This window comes from Dendroctonus ponderosae, unplaced genomic scaffold, assembly GCF_020466585.1.
Source record: "Dendroctonus ponderosae isolate FM_Combo_2020 unplaced genomic scaffold, Dpon_F_20191213v2 Dpon_F_20191213_3, whole genome shotgun sequence".
NCBI lineage: Eukaryota > Metazoa > Arthropoda > Insecta > Coleoptera > Curculionidae > Dendroctonus > Dendroctonus ponderosae.
Genome location: NW_026018508.1, coordinates 9,088,094 through 9,100,069, shown reverse-complemented (window position 1 = coordinate 9,100,069; position 11,976 = coordinate 9,088,094). Strand labels below are relative to the sequence as shown.

At 33.0% G+C, this 11,976-nt stretch overlaps 2 protein-coding genes across 6 annotated transcripts in view; one reads left to right on the top strand and one right to left on the bottom strand.

The window, feature by feature from the left end:
• LOC109539045 overlaps positions 1 to 11,976 on the bottom strand; it is a gene marked incomplete at its 3' end in the record, with an annotated part of 26,532 nt that continues 14,556 nt past the window's right edge. Inside the window, 6 exon segments of one of the 4 annotated variants that reach the window (XM_048664837.1) lie at positions 1 to 53; positions 1,402 to 1,620; positions 4,071 to 4,173; positions 4,945 to 5,151; positions 6,460 to 6,580; positions 7,309 to 7,615. In XM_048664837.1, the coding sequence (XP_048520794.1) occupies positions 1 to 53; positions 1,402 to 1,620; positions 4,071 to 4,173; positions 4,945 to 5,151; positions 6,460 to 6,464 (587 nt within the window). 4 annotated transcript variants of the gene reach the window in all.
• The window catches only part of LOC109539046, a 17,745-nt gene continuing 16,027 nt past the window's right edge, over positions 10,259 to 11,976 (top strand). The window contains exon 1 of one of the 2 annotated variants that reach the window (XM_048664841.1): positions 10,259 to 10,478. In XM_048664841.1, coding sequence (XP_048520798.1) covers positions 10,462 to 10,478 — 17 coding nt within the window. In that variant the 5' untranslated portion in view covers positions 10,259 to 10,461. The remainder of the gene's footprint in view (positions 10,479 to 11,976) is intronic. The other variant, XM_019906563.2, reaches the window with a different exon arrangement.

Below are 11,976 nucleotides of genomic sequence, written 5' to 3'. Positions count from 1 at the left end.
TGTCCGTACTTCCTAGGCGATGATTTATCGGGAAGGCTCGATTTAACGAAATCCTGCAATTAACAAATATCTTTACTATATAGGGTGATTCAGAATTGGTGTAATTTCTCGGGGGGTGTTGTCTGGGGGTGTTTAGGGCGTACAGGAAAAACAGTAAAAAAATACTAAATAAAACATTCGTAGGTATGAATCTGAGGGTTTGAAAATAAATGTTTTCAAATGTGAGTGTAAAAATGTTCGAAGTTCTCATAAGAAACATGTTTATGCCCGTGTAATCACTTTATTTTACACTGTTCGCAGCATTACTGGATTCACATTTTGAGCAGTTTCTCGTATTCCGTGAACTAACTCCTGCTCATGGAGATTTAATGTGTTCTTGTGTCTGGTGAATCTTACATACATGGTAGGGATACTTGAATACCTACGGAACCAACAAAGGCTATCTACCTGTAACTATCTGATAATGAGAAAAAAATATCATTGCCGCTTTAAATTTTCAACAAAACTTGCAGAAGAGTACTTTTTTAATTTAAAAAAATTAGTTTGAAGTGAAGATCGTAATTCTTAAATATTCAAATAGGCTGCCAATAATACATGGAACTATTTCAAAATAATACTTAATAGCAAAGTTGAAATTCAACTTTCTACTATTAATGTCTTCTAAAAATTTTCGAAAATATTGTTTTCAATATGTTCATCGTACTCTCCAACAACTTGCCATTGATTTTTGCTTGCAGAAACACTTTTGAGACCTTAGGAAGAGGAATAGAGTTGCCATAATATGGGTACCTGTTTACGAGGATTTTAAAGCGAATTAAGAATTCATATTTAAACGAAATTTTATGAAAAACGGCGAGAAAAGCCAGTTCCGAAGCGATCGTCATACTCGGTCCTTCAATGGCATCGGCAACTGGCAGATTTTTAATATAAGCAGAAATCAGCTAAGAAAGAGCCTTTAATTGTGTTCTCACCGGACCCTGGCTGGTCACCTATCATATGCATAAGAAGATCGATGATTAACCCGAATGCTGGTCACGTTGATTAGATCACAGAACATTGGGTGTGTAAGTATGATATGTTTGTCAATTGCAGACTCCGTTGGTTGTCTTCATTGCACTTCATAATTGGATTTGCGTCAGGCCTTAAAAGCTACTATCATTCATACAAAAGAAAGCGCTGTTTCGGGAGAACACAATAAGCTGGACATCTTCACGAACATAGCCCTCCTTCTATCCAATACCAGTACGTTGCAGTACATAATGCTTCAAAAGAATGGTTTATTATATGCCTAGGTCGAAAACTTTTGAGTTCTTCTTGTACTCTTTAAATTCATGTTTAAATGCATGTTTTAAACGCTTCAAACTTATAACATTATTTGGCTCTGATAAGCTTTATACTCACAATTAGACAAGTGCAATCCGCCCAGTTCAGTTCGAAACGATCTTCAATACCATACATCAAGTAATTTATGAAAAAATGAAATACTGGGTTCAGAATACATTGGCTGCTACATTTGGTGTCGTAGTTATTCCACATAGCAAATAACTTTTTTCCATCTGTTATGGAGTCTCCCAGCAAAGAACTTAATTCTGGATTCCTGTAGAATCCCGTAAGAGAAGCCTTAAAATAATCAAAATGTTATTAACTGGGCATACGACTAACTTTTGATAATTAGCTGTTGGAATTTCGCTAGTTGCTTTCTCACAGCTTATTTTAATGAGTTTCTTTGGAATTACTTAAAAGGAATATTTATGACAAACCCAATAAATGAGTTTTTGTTCTATTTGGAATTAGAATGCATGTAGTTGTAAGAATTATTTTTGTGAGTTAAACACCAATTTTAGAGCTTGTTTAGCATTAAGTTATGCGTTGAACCATATAACAGAACCATGGACTACTAAATCAGACATGCTGCAACCACGAACTCTTCCATCGAGATTGATTTGAATTGCAGTAGTAGAAGCTACTGTTTAAATAAAAAAAATGCGACTACCTAGTTGTTTAATACATTTTTTTATTAGCAACTATTTGACCGAAAAGTTCAGGACAAAAACAGACCGACTATGTTTGTTCAAAAATAATGAATCGCTTTATAATACAGTAGTAAACATACATACATATACAATTTAAGGTAAGAATGGCTATATGAAGAAGAGCGGTTTCAATAAAAGGATTGTTATAGGGCAGCTGTTCGCAGATTGTTGGGAGCAAACCCTAGGGTTTTGTTACTAAGAGGAGATATTATTGATAACAATTTTTTATTTTAATATTTCGTACTTTTCAGTATTTACTGAATCTTGAAATATAAAGGCTAATGACTAAACCGCCCTTGTATTGAAGAACAGATCTTAGTTCAAATCTATATTAGAATATGGAGACTCTAAGTTGTTTTTGTAATTGAAGGTAATTTCGCATTCGAAATAAAGCTTTGCGTGTGGTACTTGAAAATGTTTCGTTGGCGGATTTGCTCAATTATAAATGCGCAAAATAAGGAACAGGTTCCAGTTCAGGTTTTGGAACTGTTAGCGCTGGTAAGCTGAGTTTAGCTGTCAAATGAATAATCTAAAAGCTGGGCATTTGGTGGGAAGGAATATTCCATTATTATTTCATCCAAATATTTAATGTTTGCCACCTATTTTACTCGCGTAAATCTATGCGAAAATAAAATATAAAAAATTTTCCGGTTGTATTTATTGCCAAATATCATTGGAAAAGTTTCGTTGATTGATTACTCCGTTAAAACGAACGAAATAAATAAGAATTCAATTTAGGTTAAATTAAATTAAATCAAACAATGATATTTGAGGCAGAGAAAACAATTTGACAGTTTCTTAAAAAAACGAAAACCCAAAACGAACTTTTACAGATTTATATTCAGATCTTCTGATAAAGATCACGGATCTAACTTTTCCTCTTAGTGTATTTTCAATTTTAATATAAACAATATTCCTGGCTTTCAGTCATTTATTTCAATCATCAATCACAATTGATTAATTTTTGTTAAGATTTTAGACAAACTGAAGGTGGAAAAACACCGAAACATATTTTAAGGAAAATTAATAATTTGGGATGTCAAAATAAATGACCGAAACCCAAGAATTCTGTTTATATTAAAAATTATCACAGAAAATAACTTTAAGGTAACTTTTCTATATTAGTTTCTTTACTAATTAGAATGTTGTTTTACAGCTTGAAGTGATGGTTCTCCTTTAGTTTCTGAAATAGAATTCGTTTTTTGTTGTAAAATAAAGATACTCTGGTCAATATCCGTAATAAAAAACATGTGGAAATTTATTAGGCCAAACACACAATAAATATATTTTGAAGAAAAAATAAAACACACCTAACTGACTAGGGTTAATAGGACTAAAACCGGTCTTAGGGGTGCTTCCTTGTAACACAGCCGAAAGCCCTATTTCAAGTTCGCATTTTTTCTATTTAAATTTTCCTGTTTTTTTTCAACTTCAGCTCTGTTTTTATGTTGGTGAAAGCGTATTTGCCACAGTCCGAAAAGGTCCTCTTAATCACAGGGCACAGGAAAACTAGGCTCTATTTTTAACTAAAGAACTGGAAGTTAGTAGAACTTGCCTTGCTTAGTTAAGACTTCAGAGTGAGCTGAAAATCTTCCAGTCGCTATGCTTTTATCTGCAGCAGACCAATAGAAAATACAGTCAAATATGTACAGTTTTCCAACTGGAATTCAGTAGTGGATCAAAAATTATTTGGGGTGCCATTTCTTTGGAGGCCCGTACTGACCTTGTAGTAATCCGAAGAAAAACATTAATCTCTTTAATCAAAAGATTTTGCATTATGTTATCTCTTTTATAGAGGCTACAATTATGTATTTATGGGTAATAATACCAGACCGCGTTGAACTGTAATCGTGCCCAAATATCAGAATCAGAATAAGTGAGTGAAAACATAGTTTTCACCAAGTTTCTATAAGAACTCGTGTTGCATAAGCTACTGTTGAATAGTGTGGTTTTCTACATTTAGTCAATTTCTGTAATGCCAACAAAGATTCTTTGTGGGATCCGCACCACGATACATTTATTAGCAAGGATACTCACCTGGTGGTGCCAAAATATCACATCAATATTAAAATCTAAAATTTCATCTGCCGATGACGCTAGAAGCCAACAAAATGTAGTAGCAATATCGATTAGTCTCCCTCTATAACAAATCAGTTTTATAAAATTGAGTTAAAAGAAAAATAAACACACAATTTCAAAGGTAAGAAGAACGACAGGTCGAGAGTCATTTAGGCAAGAAATAAATATTGCTTATTGTTATTATACTAAAAATGAAAAATATGCTTGGATAATAATATAATAATTTGCCTTTTTCTATAGGAAATAAAGATTATTTATATATATGAAAAATATGAATAAAAAAAAAAGAAATTAAATTATATCTGTTTTTGTCACAATAGTCGATATCAGTTGCTTCTATAAACAGCATATTTAAGTGCTTATTGACCAGTTCTTATAATTCCGGTATGTTAAATCGCAAAGTTTAAAACAATGTATTTGATTGGTTGATATGCTCTTGTGTCTGCAGTGTGGACCTTTAAGCCTTAATGGCAATTTTGGAAAGGTTGAAATACACTCATACCTCATAAGTATGTGATCATCTCAGAAAATCGAGCTTGATTTATCAGTTTAAGGCGACTCAAAGCTGAAAATGTACTAATTGGTTTGATCGACGGCTTAGAGTTCAAAATATAGAAAATACCTAGTGCAGAAGTTGTGGCATTGAAGTTTCAAACAGAAACGAGAACGGTACCTTACTGAGCATTAAAAATGAAAGACACGGACAATAAAAATGTAAAAAAAACATAACTTAACAATATCTAATCAACTGCAATATCGCATGTAGAGTGGTCGACTGGAACTTTTATTTACATGTTATTATCGAATACCATCAACATTGAAAACTACTTACTGATAAGAGCCATTGCCGTAAATTGGAAATTTGTTGTTAATTCCAAAATCAGCTATATAGTCGAATGAAAAATTAAACTTTGGAAAATTCACGTTGCTGATGCAAGCTTTAAAGTTTCCGTCATCATCTTCTGTTACGCTAGAAAAGTCCGATAGGTTGTATTCCATTTCAACTGAAATTTGAGCATTTTCTATTATCAGTGACCCTCTGAAATAAAAAGATAGAATGACATTTTTATCTTCATCAATCGATGATTTCGGGGTTTCGAATTGGTGCTGTTTATAGAACTTTATTACGTAATTGTTAAGCCATTGCTTCCACAACTGCTTACCAGCTACGCCTAGTAAGGTACTAGTAAGTAGTACTAGCAATTTACAATTACTTGAATTATTTTAACATAAACCTTGAATCGCTACTCACTTAAATAAGATTTGGCGTTTTACAACTAATATTCACGATCAATCGTTTGCAGTTTCCTTGTGGCATGAGCAACTAAAGCTACAAACTCACAGCTCACAGTGCCAGATTATCCTTTTATCCTGTTTAACAAATGCGCAATAATAAATAATCCCTAATTAAGATCTGCTAGAACCTCCTTTGTTATCGTTCATTTGACGATACAATGAACGATAACTAAGGACATAACTTCAGAGCTAGTTGTAATACTACATAATATGTGAGTTCTATGGGAATTCTGCTCACTACACAAACTCCACATGTTTTTTATGGCTTTTTGGGGGTCCCCAGGGTCCCTTGTTGTCACAGGTCACAGCTTGCTGGGTCTTCTGGGATATTCTTGTTTGTGCATGTTTGATGGCTGATGTTTTCATCCTAATTGGTTGTGTGGTCTTTTGCGGCTTGGTCCATTGCCTTTGCTGAGTCGCGCTTGATTAATTCTAGTAGCTCCTCCTTAGGATATTCGTTCACTGTTGCAACGGCTCCTTTGTCCTTTATGAATGTTTTCCACTATAAATCCTGCTAGATTTGTGAGTTTTTCACCAATAAGACTACTCCGAGTAGGTACTGTCTGTAGCAGTTTATTTTCCGTGTCTTATTTTAAGATGTAATTTTGGCCGTCCTGTATTTGGCTTACATCTTCAGATGTCGTTAAAAATACATTTTAAACGACGACGACGAAAAAATCAAAACTTTAAGATGTTGCAGGCAATAGAAGAAAAATGAGATTCAGACTTCAAGAATGTCTTTTGAGTATTTGATCATGGGCTATCTATGTGAAGATATCCTACGACTACCCCATTGGCTTCAGTTTAAGTTACATATATTTGTGTTTGTTCAATTTTCATGTTCGATGATTGTCTATTTGTTTCATACTTTAATAGTCTTTGATTTGTAAAATGGAACAACGCAAAATATCATATCAAAAATGTACAAGTCCAGTGATGTATGAGTATAAAACTATATGTATGATACTAAAACAAACATCGTGTGCGTAGTTGTAATTAATGCATAATGACATAATTTGTACCAAAGTCCTTATTTACTTATTATACTTACTCCATATTAGAAGTGTTGCTAAAATCGAACGTCCTTGATTCCCATAAGGTGTATTGACCAATTGGCTCAACCGTATTCAGGGTTTGAACAAATAAGATTATGTCCGCCCAGATGTCAATAGCTAAAATAAAATTCAATGAATGTATATTCAATATTTAAGTAAATGTTATTTATTTTTAAGTAATCTACATAAAATATTTTCAACTGCAAGAGCTGGAATATTGGAATATCTTATAAAATTTTGTGAAGCATATGGAAAAAGTTTTTTGCCTTGCGCATTGTTCAATAAGTAGGCAGCCTACTTATTTGGTATATTATTGAATAATTATAAATGTACTCAAAAAATCCGCGAAATTGTTCAAGTTTTCAACTGTCTTTGATTGTATGGAAAAAGGTATATACAATTTATTACCAATTTATGGCATTCTGTGCAAGACGTTTATCTTCTTTATGTGCACTATTCTGCACACAAAATTTTGACGCCAGAATTTCTAAATGGGCTTAAAATCGGCTTGTAGAGGCATACTTAAATTAAAACGTTATTAAAGTACTGAAATGTGTGGCTTTGTTAAACGTTATACATAGGACGAGAACTAAAGCTGATTTATAGAATTGACGCTCACAAAAATCACTCAGTTTGTGACAAACAAGATCTTTATGTGATGAATCAAAATATGAAAACGCATTTTCTCGTTTAGCTACAGATATAAGCTCGGATTTTTTTCACTTGGATACTGAAAAAAATTATTTTGAAAAATGATATTTCTATTAAATAGAAAACATAGCTGTAATTATAAATCGATCCACCAATATAGAAAATTAGTCAAAGTCATTGGGGATATTCAGTACCTGAGAATCTATTTAATTGTGGGTGGCCCTCTTAATGTCCATTAAATCATACTAATTGAAAATCACACAATTTCATACCAAACTTACTTGTTGCCCGGTGTAAATATGTAATGTATTTGTATTAATAATACATAATTAATTACCCGTTATAGTCAAAACCATTACTTTTCTTGTATTCAAATTTCGAACTTGATTTTCACTAAACCACACAATCAATGGTACTAATTCATGCTTATTTTAAGTTGCGGTACGTGAAATGATTATAAAAATGAATAATCATTTAATTTTTCTTTGTTATAGGATTAAAGGATTAGTATTGCAGAATACAGAAAATTTTTAAGTAGGTACCTCTTAGCATCTAATCTAAGTACAAGAACTCGCCGAAAATTTCAATAAATAAATCTGCAGATAAAATCTCGACATTTTTATAAAGTAAAGAAGATTAAATTATATATGTAATTTAATGTTTCTGCTTTGACAAGGTTTGTTGGCAGCGCCGATAGTATAATCACACGGAAATCAGCTTTTCTTCTAAAATAACCACCAAAGATGTAACTTTTTAAATACATTAAAGATTATGTTTAAAAGCTTTAGTTAAGTGGCCAAAGATAAAAAAAAATCATCTTTGATTGATTAGTCAAATAAGCGAAATCAGAATTCTGGGATAACGTTATTACACGTGTTCGAAATGATGCCATGGGATACTGTAGGATTACTTACAATGGTTTAAGAATTTTACTTTGATTGATGATGATAACTAAATATTTATTAAATAGGGTATTACGAAATGCGGGAAATATTTTGATGTTTGTCCTTAAGAATTTGAATGAATGTTCGGAAAGCGCTTACTCTATGTATGTCTTAATATATGTCTCTATATCGTTCTGTACATGTTATTGCTTCGACCGTGAGATTTTTTGTTTTTCAAATTTTTCTTTGTTTTATTTAGTTTTTCCTTATGTCCCAAACCATTTTTCTTGGTTTTACTGATGTACCACCAGCATTTTAATATTTCTGTCGCGTTTGTTTAATTTTATTTGAAATTTGTCATCTTACATACATGAGTAGGCTGCGTTGTCCTGTTTCGCGTTTGATCAGTTAATATCAGCAGATCAGTAGTAAAATTTTACTCAAATTATGTTTCTAAAATGGGTTCTTTGTATAGGGTGAAGGTTTTTCTAAAGCTAACGTTAACTGTCGTTGTATGTGGTCTATTCTAGTCCCATTCTGTGATTGAATGTACGTGTTGTTCTATTTTTTCACCTCTGTTGGGTTCAGATTTTAGGCTTCTTTTATCAAAGGAGCAGCTGATGTTTGTTAAAGATTTATCTTAAATCTTCTGACGCGCGTTTGTTGGGGAAATGTTCCGGTTCCAATTTGCTAGCGAATTAACAACGCCGATGATAGAAACAAACTGACAGACAAACACATTAGAGATCTTTAAAGATTTATGTAACTATTATTTCGAGAATTTAGAGAAAAAGTATTGCGTTAATAGATTTACTCTAAATATTTATAGATGATTATCTTGTGGAGACAGGTGGTTTTTCAAGTGGAAAGTGAATATTAATGTAGCAAAGAGTCGGGCGATTCCTATTGGAAGGAAACGTGACTGAGTTGATGGGAACATCGATCTAGAGGGAGAAAATGTTCAGTGGGGGATTGAAGTCAGATATTTGGGTGTTGTTGAAAGTACATAGCTGGCCTGGAGGAAGCACCTGATGACAGCCATCAACAAGGCTCGTGCCACGACCAGCCATCTGTACCCACTTCTGAACTGAAGAAGTCAGACGAGCGTGAGGAACAAACTTCTCCTTATCAAGAGCATTATCAGGCTGGTACTCACGTATGCCTCCACACTGTGGCGATATGCGGCAGAGAGCTCATGAATCAGCTTCAGGCCACAGATAGTAAACTTCTAAGCCTGGTTTGTCCGAAACACACAAATCTCTATTTGTGTCAACTAGTAAGTTCCTATGTACTTACTAGTAGGCACGTCTACGACAATTTCTCCAAAAATTTGCAGAATCGATCTTCGAAAAAGCAGAAAAAACCCCAAAAACGAGCTGACGAGGAGCCCAGAAGAAAAAAAGGCGACTCAAAAATAAAAAGATTTGCTGAAAGTAAGTCACACTTTATTGGAAGCTAATTGAATATATTTCTTGTGCTTCATAGATATTTCTAAAATGCTTTTCCCATTGATAAAATACGATGGGAAATATTTGTACAATTTATTAACTGGTCTTTTCTTGCTACTTAATCTTCCCCATACTTTCTATTGGGTCTCGTGATTATTATGGTCCAAATCTAAAGAGAAATTCGCCGAATTGTTTTGCTTCACATCTTGTATGATCGTTTGGTAAAGCTTCTATGAGAGCTTTTAGAATAATTGCTTATGTTTCGACATGTTCACTTTAATATAATTTTTCGCTTCTTTCAGTTGATAAGAATAAAGGGTTGCTCACACATTATTCTGAACTTTTCAAATCTGGGGCTCCTAAAGTTCAAGTTCTTGCTCAACTCGATATGTTAAGACTTGCCCACACAACTTCAGAGTATACTCCTGAGAACACATATAAGCACATACATATATATGTATACCGATTGGTAATGCTTTGGTTTTCATGTTACAATCTGGATTTCTTGGATTTTTCTTCTCCCAATTTCAAGTTTCTTGGTCAACAGTTTTGTCAAGTTTAAATGAGTCTTGGATAATCAAGTCACTCGAATGTGGAGTGGAATACTCGATGGTTTAACTATACTCACCTTTTGTTGGGTAGTTTTCCCAAAAAATAGGGTCAAAAGGAAATTAACATTTAAATTTAAATAAAGAAGTGACTATTAGTGGGCAAACAACCCAAGGAATGCAAAAAGTCACATAAAGATGTCGTGCCTGGTGCAAAATGTATTGTTCCATCGGTCCCAAAAAAATATATATTTTGTTAACGCTATTGCAGCCGTTCATTAAAATCACAGTGTTTGGTACTACTGGTTTGTTGCCCAAGACTTACACCGGTCCGCTGTAAAGTGAAGGGAAAATCAAAGAACATAGTTTATAAATGTAAGCTTAACTTCGGCAAAGAATCTAGTGAAACGACGTTGGTGAGTGTAAACGGAGCGCAGAACTTTTTGTATTCTTTTTCATATTTGGAGATGAGGACGAAATTCATGTAAGCATTTACAATAGTATACTTAAACTTTAGTTTCATTTAGTTGAGAAAAAAATCGCCAAATACGAAGAAAATAATTGCTCAAGGTTTAAATATAGCCAGATGTAAATATGTTCATTTCACTTTTCCTTTCTTTCTCTGACAAGTGCATAACTCGAAACTGGTTTGGCCTCCTAGAAACGTGTTAATATTTTTCATCATTTTAACAGTTCACAATACAGAGTTGGATAATTAAAAAAATATATTTACTCCATTTGCATATAAAATGCGTGTTTTATTACCTGTACTCGGTCGGGTATCAGACACAGCCTCACAGAAATAGATTAAATATGAAAACAATTGGAGATTTTGATTAGCTTCATTTTTCATAAATTTTTAAACATCTCGTTACTCACTACTAAAAATTCAATGAAGGAATACTACACTTAGGAGTTGATATTAAAATAAATAAGGAAATAAGAAAGTATAGAAAGATATTTTATAAAAAAAACTAACATTTCAATATTTTAATTTAAAGTAAAAAATAGGCACATACTTACTTACAGATGATGTAAGTGTAAGTATTACAACAAAAAGAGTTTTACAGCGACATCATTTTCTCTGGAAGATAATTACTAGAAAAGTTTGCTAAAAGATGTTTGAAAAAAGCATTAACAATTTCCCGATCAATAGAAAAACATGAATGGAACTACAAACCGAAATGTTACTAAAATTTTGAGTGAGTAATTAATACAGGTGCAAATTGTTAATAGTAAACTTAATTTGGTATGTGGAAGCTCAAAGCAGTCACAACTATTAATTGTATTTTTCACACCACTTACTCATAATAAATATGATTAAATTGTATGTAACTTAAAGCATTTGGTTACATTCGTTTTATGAGCACAAAAGGACATTTTTGCAGATAGAACTTGCTTTAAATATGAAATATTTTACACATTGTAGACATTTTTAGGTGAATGTATACATATGTTTAGAAAAAAGTGCTCCTATCAATATAAGGTTTCGGGAAGGAGGTATTTCAACGTTATATGCAGATTTGTTATATGTATTTAAAACGGTCTTCTTAAAACTGCAACTAAGTGGTACATTTCGGACTTAAGAAATCCAACAAAAAAAACTCAAGGGGCGCCAGACAATCAGACAATCTGTGTGGTCATTTGGATGGATCCACAGGCACCCTCACGATTCTGAAAGTGCTTGTAAAAATGTTGTCCAAAATTCTTATCTACCCAAATTTCTTGCAACTATTCTCTCCTGTTAAACTGTCATCGTTGCCTGTAATTTCAATAATTGGATAAATATGGATTTCCTATAGATAAACGTATATTTTGCCTTTAAAGTTGGGTTGCAGAAATACCGTTCGAAAATCCAATTTCGAATAGTTCCTTACCACAAGTTGAGTTTCAGGATTTAAGGTGTGTTCCTCCAACTAAAATGAATTAAGCCGCATGCAATTAACAAAAGTGTATTTGCCGGAAAATCATATTGAATACGG